This window comes from Canis aureus, chromosome 31 (assembly GCF_053574225.1).
Source record: "Canis aureus isolate CA01 chromosome 31, VMU_Caureus_v.1.0, whole genome shotgun sequence".
NCBI lineage: Eukaryota > Metazoa > Chordata > Mammalia > Carnivora > Canidae > Canis > Canis aureus.
The window spans coordinates 41,527,800-41,544,846 of record NC_135641.1 but is presented as its reverse complement, the minus strand read 5'-3'; the positions used below and the strand labels follow the sequence as shown (position 1 = coordinate 41,544,846).

The following is a 17,047-nucleotide window of genomic DNA, read 5'->3' as shown; positions in this document are numbered from 1 at the left end:
TAATAAATTCCTGGATTTTATGTTATTTGTAACCCACTAATTATTTATTTGGATGTTAAGATTACCCAGCTTTTGCCATTGAGAGATACTTCAGGCGGTCCCCCGTGTCCTTCTGACCAGTCCCATCATTTTTGAGCGCTTCCTTGTCTTCTCGCACAACCGACTCGCCTTGTACTTCACTGGTCCCAGCCTTGGAATCAAGCTTTTCTCCAAAGAGCCAGCAGAGTCCAGGTTCCTTTTTATCGGTGAATGAGGTCGGGAAACCAAGACTTGGATGCTAGGTTACCACTGATATGTCACTGATTGAGCTATAGGAATCTCTCTGTCTCTCTCTTTTATTTTGCACGACACATCAGCTAGCATTTACATCCTATTGCATGTCTGGCTCTAGAAGACGGAGGATTTTTATTCTCTTTCTCGGGCTGTCCATTTTGAGCCAGGATACCCCCCCCCCACCTTGGCTTTGCGCATCCTTGGGGACCTCCAGGCTGGGGAGCCTGCAGAGGGGACCTCCAGGCTGGGGAGCCTGCAGAGGAGGCCTCCTGCAGAGGGGACCTGGGGCTGGGGAGCCTGCAGAGGGGACCGGGGCTGGGAAGCCTGCAGAGGGGACCTCCTGCAGAGTGGACCTGGGGCTGAGGAGCCTGCAGAGGGGACCTCCAGGCTGGGGAGCCTGCAGAGGGGACCTGGGGCTGGGGAGCCTGCAGAGGGGGCCTCCAGGATGGGGAGCCTGCAAAGGGGGCTTCCAGGCTGAGGAGCCTGCAGAGGGGACCTGGGGCTGGGGAGCCTGCAGAGGGGGCCTCCAGGCTGGGGAGCCTGCAGAGGGGTTCCTGGGGCTGGGGCGCCTGTAGAGGGGGCCTCCAGGCTGGGGAGCCTGCAGAGGGGACCTGAGGCTGGGGAGCCTGCAGAGGGGGCCTCCAGGCTGGGGAGCCTGCAGAGGGGGCCTCCAGGATGGGGAGCCTGCAGAAGGGGTCTGGGGCTGAGGAGGGGGCCTCCAGGCTGGGGAGCCTGCAGAGGGGGCCTGGGGCTGGGGCGCCTGCAGGGGGGACCTCCAGGCTGGGGCGCCTGCAGAGCCCCCCCCTCCAGCGCGGGGTGCAGGGCGGGCCTGCGTCCGCCAGGGCCCGCTGTGCGGCGCCCGCAGCCCCGGAGCCCCTGGAGCCCCGGGCGCGGCGGCGCTCGCCAAGGACACGGAGGGAGGCGGCCGCGCTCGCACTTCCTCCGGGCGCCGCGTCTGATTGGCTCCCGGGCCCGGGCCCCGCGGCCCCGCCGCCGACCCCCGCCGAGACCCGCCGGCCCCGCGCCCACCGGCCTCCGCGAGGCGCGCGGGCGAGCCGAGCCGGGCTGCCGGGCACCATGAGGGCGTCCTGCGTCCTGCTCGCCGCGCTGGCCGTCCTGGCGGCCTACTACGTCTACATCCCGCTGCCCGGCTCCGTGTCGGACCCCTGGAAGCTGATGCTGCTGGACGCCACCTTCCGGAGCGCGCAGCAAGTGGTGAGACGCGCCCCGCGCCCCGCGCCCCGCGCCCCGCGCCCTCGGCCGCCCCGGAGCCCGGAGCCCGGAGCCCGGAGCGGGACCCCAGGACGCGCATTTCTCGAACGCAGTCAGCCGGTCGGGCTTTTTTTTTTTTTTAAGATTTTATTTATTCATGAGACACAGAGAGAGACAGAGACAGAGACGCAGAGACACCGGCGGAGGGAGGAGCAGGCTCCCTGCAGGGACCCCGACGCGGGACTCGATCCCGGGACCCGGGGTCACGCCCTGGGCCCAAGGCGGCGCCGAACCGCTGGGCCACCCGGGCTGCTCCCCGCCTCCCCCCACCCCCCGCTTTTTAAAAAGATTTGGTTTATTCATGAGAAACCCTGAAAGAGGCAGAGACCCAGGCAGAGGGAGGAGCAGGTTCCCTGCAGGGAGCCTGATGTGGGATTTGATCCCGGGACCTCTGGGTCACGTCCTGGGCCAAAGGCAGACGCTGAACGGCTGAGCCGCCCGGGCTGCCCCAGGCGGTCGACTGTTGGGGTGGCTCGGGCTGCGCTTCTAGGGTGTCGCGCTTCCCTGCGGGGGGGGGGGTCAGGTCTCTATCCTCAGGCCCGTGCTTCATTGCCGGGGGCGGGGGGCGCGGGGGCAGGTCTCTATCCTCAGGCCCGTGCTTCATTGCGGGGGGGGGGGCAGGTCTCTATCCTCAGGCCCGTGCTTCCTGCGGGGGGAGGCAGGTCTCTATCCTCAGGCCCGCGCTTCCTTGCAGTGGGGCGGGGGAGGGGGGCGGGGGCAGGTCTCTATCCTCAGGCCCGCGCTTCCTTGCAGTGGGGCGGGGGGGGGGGCAGGTCTCTATCCTCAGGCCCGCGCTTCCTGCGTGGGGAGGCAGGTCTCTATCCTCAGGCCCGCGCTTCCTAGCAGTGGGGCGGGGGGGGGGCAGGTCTCTATCCTCAGGCCCGCGCTTCCTTGCGGGGTGGAGGGGAGGCAGGTCTCTATCCTCCCGCCTGCGCCGGTGGGGTGGCCGTGGAGGTCTTGCCTACAGCTCGACAACTGCTCACCCGCTCCGTCGGTCCTTAAGACACCCCCCCCCCGCCCGCCAACCCCTCCTCGTCCTTGGTTTGCAAGGAATTGACATTTGCATCTTGCATCCCCCTCTCCCCCGTCCCCGGTCCCCGTTTTCCTTCCTGCGTCGGGGCCGGGTTCCGGGGAGGCCTGCGGGCGGGACCGGGCGGATCCCCGGCGCCTCCCCCAGGCCCCTGCTCGCGGAGCCCTGTGCTGCGGGGGCAGCCGCGGGGCAAGGCCTGGAGCGACAGCTCGGAGCTGGCACTTCCCGCCCGCAGCTTAGCGGCTTAGCCCGGGGAGGAGGCCGGAGGCCCGGGCGCGGGGGGCGGCAGGTGCGCAGGTGCACCTGTTCCCTGCCTGCCCCGCAGCAGTTATTTTATGCCCTTGATTGTCGAGGAGATAATCTTCGCCAGAGCCAAGGGCCTCCTGCCTGCCCTGGCGGGGTGACGTTTCTATTATAGGGTGCGTAGGAATGTCTTTTTCCCCCATAACGGCCGGCACTTTATTCAATAGTAAGAGACACTAATTTTAGTGCCAGAGAATCTAAAATCTAAAGCACAAGCTGCAGCCAAGGCTGGGCCCTATTATTCTAACCCTCCTATTAAGGTTATTTTGTAACCTTTTTTTCAGGAATGACTAGAGAAAGAGAAAAGGGGGGGGGGGGCGGATCATGATTTTCCTAGAGGATTGATGTTCCCTGTCCATTCTAATTGCGTGTAGAGAGTCTCTGAGGCTTTGTCCTATCAAAAGGCCCCTTAAGTAGGGTATTGTAGCGCTTTCCTACCGGGGATTTTTTTTTAATTAATTTTTTAAAAGAATTTCTTTTCGAGTGATCTCTACATCCAAGGTGGGGCTCAAACTCATAGCCTCAAGATCCAGAGCCACATGCACCACCGACTTAGCCAGCCAGGCATCCCAGGAATTTGTTTTTCTTAAATCCAGCCATGTTTTCCACCCCAAAGTCCCCTGTTGTCTGGTAGGGATGGTCTATGAAATTATAGATCCCCTTCCTTACCCCCTCCTGCTGACTGTAATGCTGACATGGTGGAAGAATGACCATCTCCTTCTCTAGCGTTTTTTTTTTTTTTTTTTTCTCCCAAGAAAGGCAGTCTTCCTGTAGGAAGCCCTGCAGTCCCTCTCTTCCTTCCAAAATTACGCAGTTTGGGAGTGACAGTGGTCTTTACCTGGGTGGGTTATAATGACCTTCAACAGTAAGAAGAATAAGAAAAACATGAAAAAAGAAACTGCTCTGTTGTCTGCAGAGATCATTCTCAGATTTCAGGTCACCAAAGGAGTCCTCCCCATCATGTATAATTTGGGAAAAGCCAGTTTTGGAGAAAAGCCATTCTTCCCCAACTATAGGGTGGCAACCCAATCGGAGGCAAGGCCTTTGGACCCTGTGATCTGGTGTTTGGGAATGATACTGTGTGTAGAGCCCGGTCACAGAGATAAATGAGGTAACCAAGTATCCTCACTTGACACTGTGGCTGGAGAGTGAGTTTGCACAGAAGTGGCTCTCATCTCTTTTCTTCTAAGCTGTGAAATATCAGAAAGATCATTCAGACCACATGGAAGCACATTCTACCCAGTAAAGCAATTTAGTAACGTCACTGTCACTTCAAATTGCCTGGGGGAAAAGGCAATGTGACTTGACACACTGTAAGTATGTATGAGGCTGCCTGCTGGGTCTCATCCCAACCAGGCCACCCTCTGGCTTCGAGGCCAGGCAGTTTACTAACCTTCTCTGCTCCTCTGTTTTTTTCCTGTAAAATAGGGTTGACATCTACCTTACAAGGTTGCTATGAGCTTCAGTAATGTATTTTTTAAAAGATTTTATTTATTTATTCATGAGAGACACAGAGAGAGAGAGAGGCAGAGACACAGGCAGAGGGAGAAGCAGGCACCCCGAGGAGAGCCTGATGCAGGACTCCATCCCAGGACCCCGGGATCACGACCTGAGCCAAAGGTGGATGGACGCTCAAATCACTGAGCCACCCAGGCGCCCCCAGTAATGCATTTAAATGCCTGGAACTTGTAGCTATTCCTCTCAGAGTTGTTTCAAAGCTCTGCTATGGATTGTGGAGAAAATCTGGGAGATTGCCCAACTTTCTTGAAACAGTAAAACAAATGTAAACTAGAAGTGACTTATCTCCTTGAAACCTGGAGCGCCACCGCTAAATTGCATGGCATCAAGTTTGTTACCCAAGCAATTCGCTCAATTACAAAAGCCAATGAAGACACTTCAGCGGGGAAGCGTGGCCTACTTCTTAGCGCAGCCGGCACATGCTCAGCATCAAGAACTATGAATGCTACTTTTATTCCGTGTCATTGGCAAATGCTGCACCTCTTCTTGCCCACTCTTATCTCCTGTATCTTATGCAGATGAGTCAGATTATTGAGATTTTGTTCATTGTACTTTTTCTCCCCTTGGCATCCTCCAGTATTACCTAAGAAGAAGCTACCTGAGATCTTTCTCTAACGTCCATCTCAAACCCAGATGCTGCATTAAAATCACCTAGGGAACTTTAAAAATCCTGATGCTCAAGTTCTATCCTATACCAGATTTATGCAGAATCTCTGGGAGGTGAGTCCCAGGCATCCAGTAGTTTCAAAAGCTCCCCAGGTGATTTCTGTGTGCAGGAAACCTTGAGAACCACTGCTCTTTAAGGTAAATAAAATGCATCGCAGATGAGATGATGTATAGCCCTTAAATTGCGCTGGTTATATTGGACACATGTCGCTGGGAATGAGCCGTTTCACATCAGCATGGATTAGTTTATCGGATTAGTTGGTTGGCAGTTTGACTGTAAGAGTCGAAGGGCATAAAGTACTAGGTAGGCAGATTTCAGTGTTAGAGCAAAGCCTTCGTAAGACGTGAGCTGCGGAAAAGCGCAAACAAAAGGCTTGGGAGAGGCAGTGGAGAAGACAGGTCAGCAAGAGACTGGAGGGACAAACGCAGGGAGTTTGGGAGGTCCTAGAGACTGATTTTTAAATGCTGTGCAAGGAAAGGTTTTTCAAAATGGTAAAACCAGGACAGGTGAAGATACTGAGAAGTGTACACTGCTGAGTTTGGCAGTATGCGTTGGAAGCAGTAGAAATATGTTTATTCTTTGACCCAACCGTCCTTCATTGTGAATTAAAGTCACCAGTGATACAGGCAAAGCTATAGCTGTAAAGATGGAAATATTTTACAGGGTCAGAAACCTTGCTCAACTAGTCCAAAAGCACTGCTTTTTTTTTTTTTTTTTTTTAAGATTTTATTTATTTTGAGAGAGAGAGGAAGAGAGAGAATTTCAAGCAGACTCCACCCTGAGTGCAGAGCCAGGCATGGGGCTTGATCCCAGGACCCTCGAAACCATGACTTGAGTTGAAATTGAGAGTTGGTTGCTCAACAGACTGAGCCCCCCAGGTGCCCCAGCACTGCTGTTTCATAAGAAATATGGGGGAACAGTTAGCCACCTTGTTTTCTTTCTTTTCTTTCTCTTTTGCAGCATTATTTTTTAAAATGAAAGCAAGAAAAATAAAAGATTACATAAATCATGGAACATGCTTTTTAGAATACTGTACAGTCAAAACATTGAGGTTGTAAAATAATGTTAAATGACCTACAAAAGACTTGTACCGTATGTTAAGTGGGAAAATGCAACAAAAGAGCATATATATACCATTATCCCATTTATAATACTTGTATACCAAAACACACATAAACATATGTCTATATCTATCTAAACTCAGAGAAAAAGCAGAAGGGTGTAACTTAATATAGTAGTGCTTTTTTTTTTCTGGGCCATAGGGTTATATCTTCAATTTTCATTTCTATATTTTCTAGCTTTTCTACAATGAATATGTAGTGATAAGAAATTATTTAAAATTTTTTTGTAGGTTTCCTACTTGTAAAGAGGAATTGATGTGCACACACCCCCCGCAATGTGATTCCTATTTTAGTAATTGTTCTATAAGAAAAGCAAATCTCTTAAAAACAAAACAAAACAAAACAAAAAAAACAAAGGCATCCTGGATCCCCTGATACAGCTATCACTGTGGCATGCTTCATGCTTAGTCACATGCGACACAGATGGAGAGTCCACTGTGGTGGGGGGGGAGGTTTGGGAAGATGCCAAACTGACCTAAAGGAACCTATAGCTTGATGGAATGCAGAAGACACATTAATATACAGCTATTGAAAAGGTCGTTGCAGGTGAGCATTACTGAAGAGGCACAGTTCCAGAAGCTCAGAGGAGGGAGAGGTTATGCACGGTTTAGAGGAAGGTAAAGATGGCTGAAGGCAGCAGGTAGCTAGAGGGAGTTCAGAGCAAGGGCTAGGCTGGGCTGAGCTTACTTTGATCATTTCTCAATTTACTAGTTCCTCTACAATGTATCTTTTTTTTGAAGATTTTATTTATTTATTTGTTTGTTTGTTTATTTGAGAGAGAGTGGGTGCAAGTTGGGGAGGAGCAGAGGGATGAGCAGACTCCAGAAGGAGCTCAGAGCCCCATGCGGGGCTTGATCCCATGATGCCGAGGTCATGACCTGAGATGAAGTCAGGAGGGGGCTGCTTAACCAGCTGAGCCACCCGGGCGCCCCTCTCCTGTGTATCTTTTTAATGACATAATTGTAAAACAGGTTGTTGAAATCGATGTTTTTGCAGAACGTTTCCCCTCGTTCTTAGGAATAACAGTGCTGTTGAACTAGTTGAACAGGTTTTCACCTTGTAACGTGTCCCCAAATATCAAAGTGCACGATGCGCTTTCAGGCTGTGCGGGCGAGGGTTCGGTCCCGCTGAGCTGGATGCCTTGCAGAACTCCAATTTGCTAACCTTTTATGTAACCATTCGTGAACTGGAACATTTGCTACCATCAGGTAAGTTCAACCCCAAACATGGGTAAATAATAAGTTTTGGCCACCGCCTTGTAGACTTGCTACGATACATATTTCTTCGTGTACATTAGAGATTTCACCAATCTTGATCATTTTTAGCTGACTTGATGGAATTTTTATCAACACCTGGTAGCAGACAAGCTTTACGAATACTTTCGGGGTGGGCCCCTGGGTGGCTCAGTCGGCTAAGTGACCAACTCTTGTTTCTGGCTCAGGTCGTGATCTCCGGGTCATGGGATTGAGCCCTGTGTGGGACCCCGTGCTCTGTGTGGAGCCTGCCGGAGATTCTCTCTCTCTCCTTCTACCTCTGTCCATCTCCCTCCTTTCTCTCTTTCTAAAATCAATCCATAAATATTTTTTAAAAATTAAGGTCTGATTGAATCAATTGATTCAATTGGTTCTGATTGATTCTAACCCGGTGTGTTAGACAAGGCCTGATTAATAGTTTTCCTTTTTATTTTTCCTAGAACTACAAATACAGCCCTGAGCACAAGAATGCTATAGCACTTTATTTTAGTGGGACATTCTATTTCTAACGTAGGACTTGGGCTTGACCTGAAGACATTTCTGTGAGGTGCAAAAGCACGGTAATTGTTCTTAAATGGTCTGCTAATGCACAATGACTTCTTTTAAAATACTGAGTATGTATTTCCACAGCCAAATGAAATGGCATGTGGGACCATTACTTATCTACCCCGTTTTATGTTTAAAAAGAATTAAGAAATGTAATTGAGTTTCCAAGTGGCAAACCTAGCTGTAGTCTCTACCTAATTTGTGCCCAAAATTTTAATAACCTTTCAGGGTTTCCAAAATAAAATTAAAATCCTACCCTTTGGAAGTCATCACTCATTCAAAAAATATTAACTGAACACCAGTGCTGAGAACTGGCAAAACAAAATGAGAAAGACGCACACCTAATCTTGAGGCGTTTACAGTGGGGTGAAGGCGAGATAAGCCTATTTATTGGTGGTTACCCAGAGGGTGTTCTTGAACGACAAGAGTTACGGACAGAGGCCTTATGGGTTGCTCTAATGTGGATCCAGGCAGAGGGCATTGAGGACTGTTGCCCTTTCTCGCTGGCATCTAACCTGAGTTATCAAGGTTGATTGTTTGCAAAAACAAAAACAAAAACAAAAACAAACAAAAAAACCCCTAACATCTCTAGAGCATATAGCGAGGCTTTACTGTGCCAGATACTGTGCTGTGGGTTATGCATGTAATTCATGGAGTCCATCCTATAATTCTATGAGGCGGATGTTCTTATTCCCCTCATCTTACAAAGGAGGAGACTGAAATGCAAAGAAGAATCACTTGCTCAAGATGACACAGTTGATGAGAGGTAGAATCACAATTCAACTCCTGCCTGCCTCACTGTGAGCTGAAGAGCTTAACCACTGCACTAGCTTGCCTTTCCACAGGAGCCAAGTGGAGGAGGTGGGGGAGGAGGTGGGGAGGGGCCGGAAGGAGGTTGGAAGGGCATTCCAGCCAGAAGGGACAAGCCAACGGGACAGGATGATAGCTGGGGAACTAGAAGTGGTGTAGACCTCAGAGAGGTAAGGCTGGAAGGAAGCACAGGCCGGGTAGTGAAGGGCTCTGTGGGCCGAGAAAGGAGCCACTGAGAGACTTTTAACAAGGAAATCGCATAGCCAAGTCCGTGTTCTAGAACAGTCTTTCTCAGTGATAGTGTAGAGACTGGAGCTTAAAGTAAATGAAGGTGAGAGTCCCCTGAGGAAGTAATCCAGAAGAGAGGTGAGAGCACGAACTTGCAGTGAAGCTGACAGACTGGCTGATGGGCTGAAGGAGAGAAGGGAGGCAGAGGTGGCTCCTGAGGCAGAGCCTGGGTGCGGGCATGAACCATCACGATGGTGACCCTCATGGAGGGAAAGCAGATCTGAAAGTGAAGATAGTAGAGTTTGGGACCTTGTTTTGCGTGGCTATGGGACTAGTCCAGGACAGCTTTTTGTAAGTAGTTTGCATGTACAAGACCAGAGCCCGAGAGAGAGAGAGAGAGAGAGAGAGAGAGAGAGTAAGCTGGGCTGCAGACATGGATTTTGGAGGGTCGGTGAATGAGTGGTGGTGGAAGTCATGGGAATGGATGTGCATGGAGTGAGAGTAAGCTTGAGAAAGCCTATCAGGGACATCCCAGGGGGTACCTGGGTTGACACAGGAAGAGGAGGCCAGCCCTAAGAGAGAGGAGACCCTGATGAACCTCATCTTTTTATTAAATTTTACATTCACACAGTGCCCCAGCTTTTACAAAGGGTTTCACTTATCTCACTTTTTAAAAAAAAGATTTTACTTACTCATGAGAGACACAGAGAGAGGCAGAGACACAGGCAGAGGGAGAAACAGGAGCCCGATGCAGGACTCGATCCCGGATTCTGGGACACGCCCTGAGCCAAAGGTAGATGCTTGACCGCAGAGCCACCCAGGCATACATCATAAAAAAAAAAAAAAAAAAAAAAAAAAAAAAAATTCCGTTTTGGGACACCACCCAGGCATCTGACTCTTGGTTTCAGCTCAGGTCACGATCTCAGGGTCATGGGATCAAGCCCCATGTCTAGCTCTGTGTTTAGTGAGGAATCTGCTTAAGACTCTCTCTGCCCCTCCCTTGCCTCTCTTTCTCTCTCTCAAATAAAATAAATAAATCCTAAAAAAGAAAAAAACTTGTGTTTTACTTTTTTTTTTTTTTTTTTTTTTTTTTTTTTAAGTAGACTCTCTTGCCCAATGTGGGGCTTGAGCTCACGATCCCAAGAGTCACATGTTCCACCAGCTGAGCCAGCCAGGCGCCTCACGCTTCATGTTATTTTTATAATGGATCACCGGCTGGCATAAATGACGTGCATTTATCAAGTGAGGAAACCGGGGCTCAAAAAGCTCAAGGACATCCTCAAGATCACATAATTAGTGCATTCTGGCAAAACAGAGACTAGAATCAAATGTTCTGGCCTCCTACTTTCCTGCTCTCCCTTGCTGAGTCCGGCTGGCCTGAGAGCAGAGTCCTCCCCGGTGGAGTTCCCCGTTTTGTCTCGGGGGCTGTGTTCGTGACCCACCTTTCGTGGCTCCAGCCGTGCACGTGGGGCTGCTCACACTCACTTTGTCACTAGGTCCCTGAATCTGCACCTTTTTTTTGAGCTCCCACATTTAAATTAATCTAGAGTAGTCTTTCCCAATCTTTTTTTCATGCCGTAGACTTGATTACATTTCTAAGCGTGTGCCAGGGGAGAGTGGAGGAAATAAGGAGGGAATCAGTCTGCATGGGCTTGAGTGCTAGAACTCACGGGATTTATTTATGTAGAAGATGATACAAGTGGTTCTCAAGGAGGATATGCAGGCTGATAAATTTTGAGGAGCTATAAAAAAAATGGTTTTGAGTTTTTGTCTCCACGAAACACTTCAGCATCCATGTCTTGCGGCCCACCTGTAACCCATTTGGGGCACACCTGTTGGGGAGCTCTCCTCCCTGCAGTTTATAATGATTCATTTTTTTAAAGATTTATTTATTTATTTATCTAGTAATAGACAGAGAGAGAGGCAGAGACACAGGAGGAGGGAGAAGCGGGCTCCATGCCGAGAGCCCCGACGCGGGACTCGATCCCAGGACTCCAGGATCACGCCCTGGGCCACAGGCAGGCGCCAAACTGCTGAGCCACCCAGGGATCCCCAGTTTATAACTATTTAATTACAAGTTTCTTATTATTGCTATTCAACATAGATAGATAGTCCCCAAGTGACATATATCTAGGTAGTCCTAGAACTTATTGTCCAAACCAGCACGTATTTAAGAGTGATAGAGGCCGCTTCTTAATAATCATACCAGGACAACTGTTTTTTTTTTTAATATTTTTTATTTATTCATTCATTAGGACAACTGTTTTAAACCAGAATTATTCTCAAATCTGGACAGAGAGGCTCAGTCCACTTTTATCTGGCAAAATCAAGTCAAAGCTGTAGAATGATTCCTGGGCTCCTTATTCTGCTCAGATCTGACCAGGAAGCCCTCCAGGGAGCCGCCCCCATCCCTTCCTTCACCCCCTGTCCCCCTGGCCCCATTTCTGTACTCGGCGCCTGGCACCTGCCCGGCCAGTCCCACACTAGTGAATCCAGCCTCAGTGTCCCCACGAAGTCTGCCCACTTGTGTATCTGACAACTTTCTTCCTGTTACCTCTGCCCCCCTTTGCCCTCCCACCCGCGGACTTTGGCTAACGTCCCACACATCTTTCAACACCCACTCAAAAATGATCTCTTTTGGAAACTTCCCTTTTTCCCCAGTCAGCCTTAATCTCTCTGTCCTTTATGCTCTGCTGGCATCCGCGTGTGTGTGGCCCCTGCACGTCTCCTTCCTTAGCTTGATGTTTCTTTATGGACAAGCTCCCCGCCACATGCTAGGCTTTCTCAACCATCGTAGACATAATTTCCCTCTTACCTGTTTTAGGGGTTGGTTCTGGTTTGAAGATCCTTCATCATCAAGAAATACAGGAACTCATGGTTCTGGTTACTTTATTTGCCCCAAAGAGCAGACTTAGTGCTTCCATGCGCCTGTGACTCTGAACTTACCCTCAAATGAGTTCTTTTGTTGTTGTTGTTGCCCCTTGCAACTGTTTTTTGCAAGCCTCACTGTTCTTGGGTTTCTAACTTCCTCATACTTGTTGCAGATTGATGCTTTTTTTTTTAAAAAAAGATTTATTTACTCATGAGAGACAGAGAGAGAGAGAGAGAGAAAGGCAGAGACACAGGCAGAGGGAGAAGCAGGCTCCATGCAGGAAGCCCGACGTGGGACTCGATCCCAAGTCTCCAGGATCAGGCCCTGGGCCGAAGGCAGGCACCGAACTGCTGAGCCCCCCAGGAATCCCCTGATGCTTGCTTTCAAATTCATAAGGACTTTACCTGCTGGCTTCTAGTCATGCATTAGGCCATCCCCAGTGAATTCCCACATCCCCTCGATGTCTGTCTTTCCCTTTTCCTTTTGAACAGATAATCGCCAAATGCTTCATGCAAAATTAATTTGACCGGCCGTCTTCTGTGCTGGCTGCCCCATAACAACGTCCCTGCTTCTGGGGTCCAAAGTACTTTTTCTTTGGCTGTTCTGAAGCCTGCTCTTCCAAAATGCACGATGTTTATCTCCCTCCTCCTAGTTTATGCCTCACTTGTGAGGGTCACTCCGTCCCTGCTGGCAGGCCCTTCCATTTCATGTGGCACAGCTCTTCCCTGGAAGTGAGAAGCAAGTCCGTGGCGACAGTAATTCCTATTTCCTTGACTTTCTTAGCACACCGGCTCAATTCTGCTTGTAGCCAATGATCTGCTTTTAATAGAACAAGATGACTGGCAGAGAGGGGAGTAATGATGGGTCCATTTGCTGAATAATAAACGCAAGCACCAGCAGGGGTTACTGACTACTGGCTCTGAACCAGGTCTGCTGGACTCCACAGTCCTTCCCACGATATTCCGCAGCTTCGTATTATGATTGTTCAGTCTGCCCTCCTCCCGTTCCGTCCCCTGCACTCTGAAATGTTTTGTATTAGTTGTATGATCCACATCCAGAAAGCATTACACAGGGAGGTAGCATGTATTTACAAAGTTCAGTCCTAGAGGATTTAATGTATTATGCCTTCAAAATTTTATTCCTGGATTTTAATATATATGCCCATCGAAGAGGTTCTATGGTTAGATGAGGCTGGGAAAGAATGAGTTCCACGGAGAGCTAACCAGGATTTCTCTCTCTCTCTTTTTTTTAAGATTTTATTTTATTTATTCATGAGAAACACACAGAGAGGAGAGAGAGAGAGGCAGAGACACAGGCAGAGGGAGAAGCAGGCTCCATTCAGGGAGCCTGACGTGGGACTCGATCCCGGGTCTCCAGGATCAGGCCCTGGACTGAAGGCGGTGCTAAACCGCTGAGCCACCGGGGCTGCCCAGTTTTCTCTTTTTCATTGTGAAACAGTTCAGAACTCCCACCATACTAACGTGTATTTTGAATCTTAGACTATACAGCGAGTCCCGAATTTACAGATCTGTATTTTGCACACACACAGAAAGCCCTTCACAATACTGTTGTTTTTTTTTGTTTGTTTGTTTTGGTTTTTTTTTTTTTGTTGTTGTTGTTTTTATCAAGTTTGGGGGATCATTTTCGTAGTGCTTAAGAGCATGGATTTTGGGGTTGGGGAGATCTCTGTTCAGATCCAGACTCTGAGCTGTTCTAGCCATGTGGCCTTGAAGAATGTATTTAACCTCTGAGTTTGTTTCTTGATCATGGACATGGTTGTGAGACTTAACCCATATGGTATGAACACTGCATGAGGTGATCTGCATAAAGCTTTACTGGTTGTTCGTCGTCATTATCACGCATTAGGTGATATGTTAAGGACTTGGGGCAGTACCTGGCACAAGAGATATGTATAGTCCAGGTCTGATTTTTGACAGCTGTCGACAGTATACTCCAATAGTAATATGGCTGTTTTGATACTCTTCTATTGTCACTGTTATTCTTGTCACTCTGCTATTGCTCTTTTTAAATTTATTTTTTTTAAGTTTTTTTATTTATTTATGATAGTCACAGAGAGAGAGAGGCAGAGACATAGGCAGAGGGAGAAGCAGGCTCCATGCACCGGGAGCCCGATGTGGGATTCGATCCCGGGTCTCCAGGATCGCGCCCTGGGCCAAAGGCAGGCGCCAAACCGCTGCGCCACCCAGGGATCCCTGCTATTGCTCTTACTAGCAGACTGGATTTCTGCACTTAAGATGCAGATCCTCGTGTGTATTGATAAGCCCCTTATAGAGGTATCTCCTTATGGATAGATCTTCACTTGGACTTCTGTTGGCTGTGGCTGCTTGGTTTATTTTTATTTTTTATTTATTTATTTTATTTTATTTTTTATTTTTTATTTTTTATTTTTTATTTTTTGGCTGCTTGGTTTAACTCCCAGCTTTGGCACTAACTCATTGTGAAACTAGTTGGGCAAGTCACTTGAACTCTAACCTTAGTTCTGTCTTCTAGAAAAGTGAGATAATGACAGTGCTTCCTTTGAGGCTTGTTATCTGGACTATATGTGATTGCATGTATAACATGCTTAGCACAGTGGCTTGCCATAAAGCAAGAACTAAACACTTCCTCCTGTGTTTAAAGTTTTGAAGTCTGTAGGCTTAGCTTGCCTATGTTCTAACTTAATAGATCTATGAATCATCATCACCATAGCTAACTCATACTGTTCTAACCATTTTATGTATATACTCAGTCTTTTTAACAGTCCTGTCAGTACTATTATTATTCCTGTGGTGTGAATGAAGGAACAGAGGGGTTGCGTATCTTGCCCACGGCACACACCCAGAGCCAAAAGTCTCATTCAGGCTCTCTGCCTTTGGAGTTAATGCTCTAAAAGCTAAAGAAATTGAATGTCTCTAGGCTTTCGCTGTCTTATATCAAAGATCTCCATTGGAGTTTGCCAAGGTAGCAATTCCTTTTAGAATATCATTATCACCTAAAAAGAGTTCCTTAAGACTTTCGGTGCCTAAGGTACCGTTGGGGACATGACATTTTGTTATATAAATTAAAATCCTTTATTTGAATTCTGTCTCAGTGGTGGGCCATCTTGCCACATTGTGAAAGTGGTGAAGAAGTACTTGCAAGCAGGGTTGATCTTATTCTAAACAAAGGGCTTTGGATTTGCTCAAATGATTGCCATCTTTTGAACCTAGAGATCTAGCTGGGAACTGTGGAAAAGATGACTTTGACTTCTAAAGTTATAAAAGGCAGATGTCTTCAGTTGGCCCCCATGAGAGAAGAAAGTCACGATGGCCTCTATCATTCGTTAACAGCCACACACTGGGCACTGGGGTTATAGGAATTCTCAAAACAAACGGCACTTGGCCTTCCTGGAACTACAGTCCCATGCCAAAAATACATGGCAAGAAAATAGAGTGAATATGGAAAAATCTGTTGGCAGGCTGACAATAATTGAGATCCTGTAAAGACAAGAAATCCCCTAAGGAAACAATGTTGAACAAGAAGAGAGTCAGTCTTAGGTCTGGGAAGAGGTGGTGCCAACAAAGGGGACAGAGCAGTCAGGGAACAGCGAGGAAAACTGGGGAAATAGAGGGTCAAAGAAACCAGCAAAGAGAGTAGTACCAGGAGAGGGTGGTCAACTGTGTTGGATTCTCCTGAGAGATGGAGGGATGTGAGGATGGAATGGGGCCCATCAGCTCTACATCCTCAATGTATCAGCCACAAAACATACTCCCAAGCAACTGTGGATTTTTCGTTTCAGCGTCTCAACCTGTAACCTGCTAGAATGATTCCAAGGATGTCTGCCAAAACAAACGTTATGACTGGTATTGTTCATCATATTAAACTATCATTTCTGACAGGAAAGAGCCAAAGTAAACTTTGTAGCTTATGATTAAAACCTGAGATGGGGGTTATTGATAGACAGTGCTGAGGTACTAAATAGCGATATATATAAAATACATAAAATTATATACTTATAACTAGTCGATTAAAAAATCTTTGTTTAAAAAATTTAGGTGCCTAAAAAATTAGGCTACCTCAGTCAGTTGAGCAGATGACTCTTGATCTTGGGGTCATGAGTTCGAGCTCCATGCTGGGTGTGGAGCTTGCTTAAAAAATTAAAAAAAAAAAACCCTAAGTTATAAAAAAATTATAAAGGTGGAAATAAAAAGCAAACTAGCTAATTTCCCCCCCAAAAAAAACTAATTTTAAATTTATACTGGTTGTTCATCTATGTGGAAACCTATCTTAAAAGGTAGACTCTTACAAGTCAAGTAGCTTTTTTCCTGTCTGCTTCAAAATGAGGTGCACATCACATAAATACTAAACTTTCTTCCTTGTAGATTGATGCCTATTAATTTTGTAGTTACTAGTATGCCATTTCAATGCACATACTCTGCTTTTGTCAAGAACAGTGGGCCAGTAGTTTTTAGGATACACCATGTGCTAGATTCGAGCCTTCGGTAGCAGCCACAGAAGCTCTCACGGACCAAAACCAATGACTTGTTGGTCTTATTTCCTCACATAGCAAATTCAAATTGGCATATTTCTGCAACTTAAATGAAGATAGTTTGGATAAAAATGAGAACATTGTTGTTGGTTATGTCTACGGAAGGAATCTGCTTGGCAGTGATTTTCAATTACTCTAAAAATGTGATTTCTTGACTCCAAAAAGCCCATTTTTGGGCAAATCATAAAAGCCTATTTTTGGGTAAATCATAGAACTTTAACTGCTTTAAAAGTTGGACTTCCGTTCGGGTGTTGTCAGCATGTAAATGTATTTATGCTATTTCCCCCACCATCCATTTTTTGAGTCTGAAAGGATATAAAGAAATGCATCAGACAGTTGGGAGAAGTAAGGGCATTGCAGGAAAACAGCAGGTGGGAAGTTTCTGAGTTCGATTCTGAGGTGGGGCAGCATGACCCCCACCGGGAACTACTTCTACTGAGACTCTGAAAGGTATAAGAAGGTCTTTATGTAACTGAACCGTGGGTAGAACTAGTCCCAGGCTTGTGTTAAGATACATTTCACTGTTTTAATTATACTAACTACTAACTCTAGGTAAGCTAATAATAAAAATATGAAAACATGCAAGAGTATGGTTTTTCAAGAATAAGTACTACTTGGTGAGATAA

At 47.5% G+C, this 17,047-nt stretch overlaps 1 protein-coding gene across 1 annotated transcript in view; it reads left to right on the top strand.

Annotated features, from left to right (window-relative positions):
* Positions 1-1,275: 1,275 nt before the first annotated feature.
* Positions 1,276-17,047, top strand: part of NCEH1 (neutral cholesterol ester hydrolase 1) — a 60,135-nt gene continuing 44,363 nt past the window's right edge. The window contains exon 1 of the mRNA XM_077880352.1: positions 1,276-1,488. Coding sequence (XP_077736478.1) covers positions 1,351-1,488 — 138 coding nt within the window. The 5' untranslated portion in view covers positions 1,276-1,350. The remainder of the gene's footprint in view (positions 1,489-17,047) is intronic.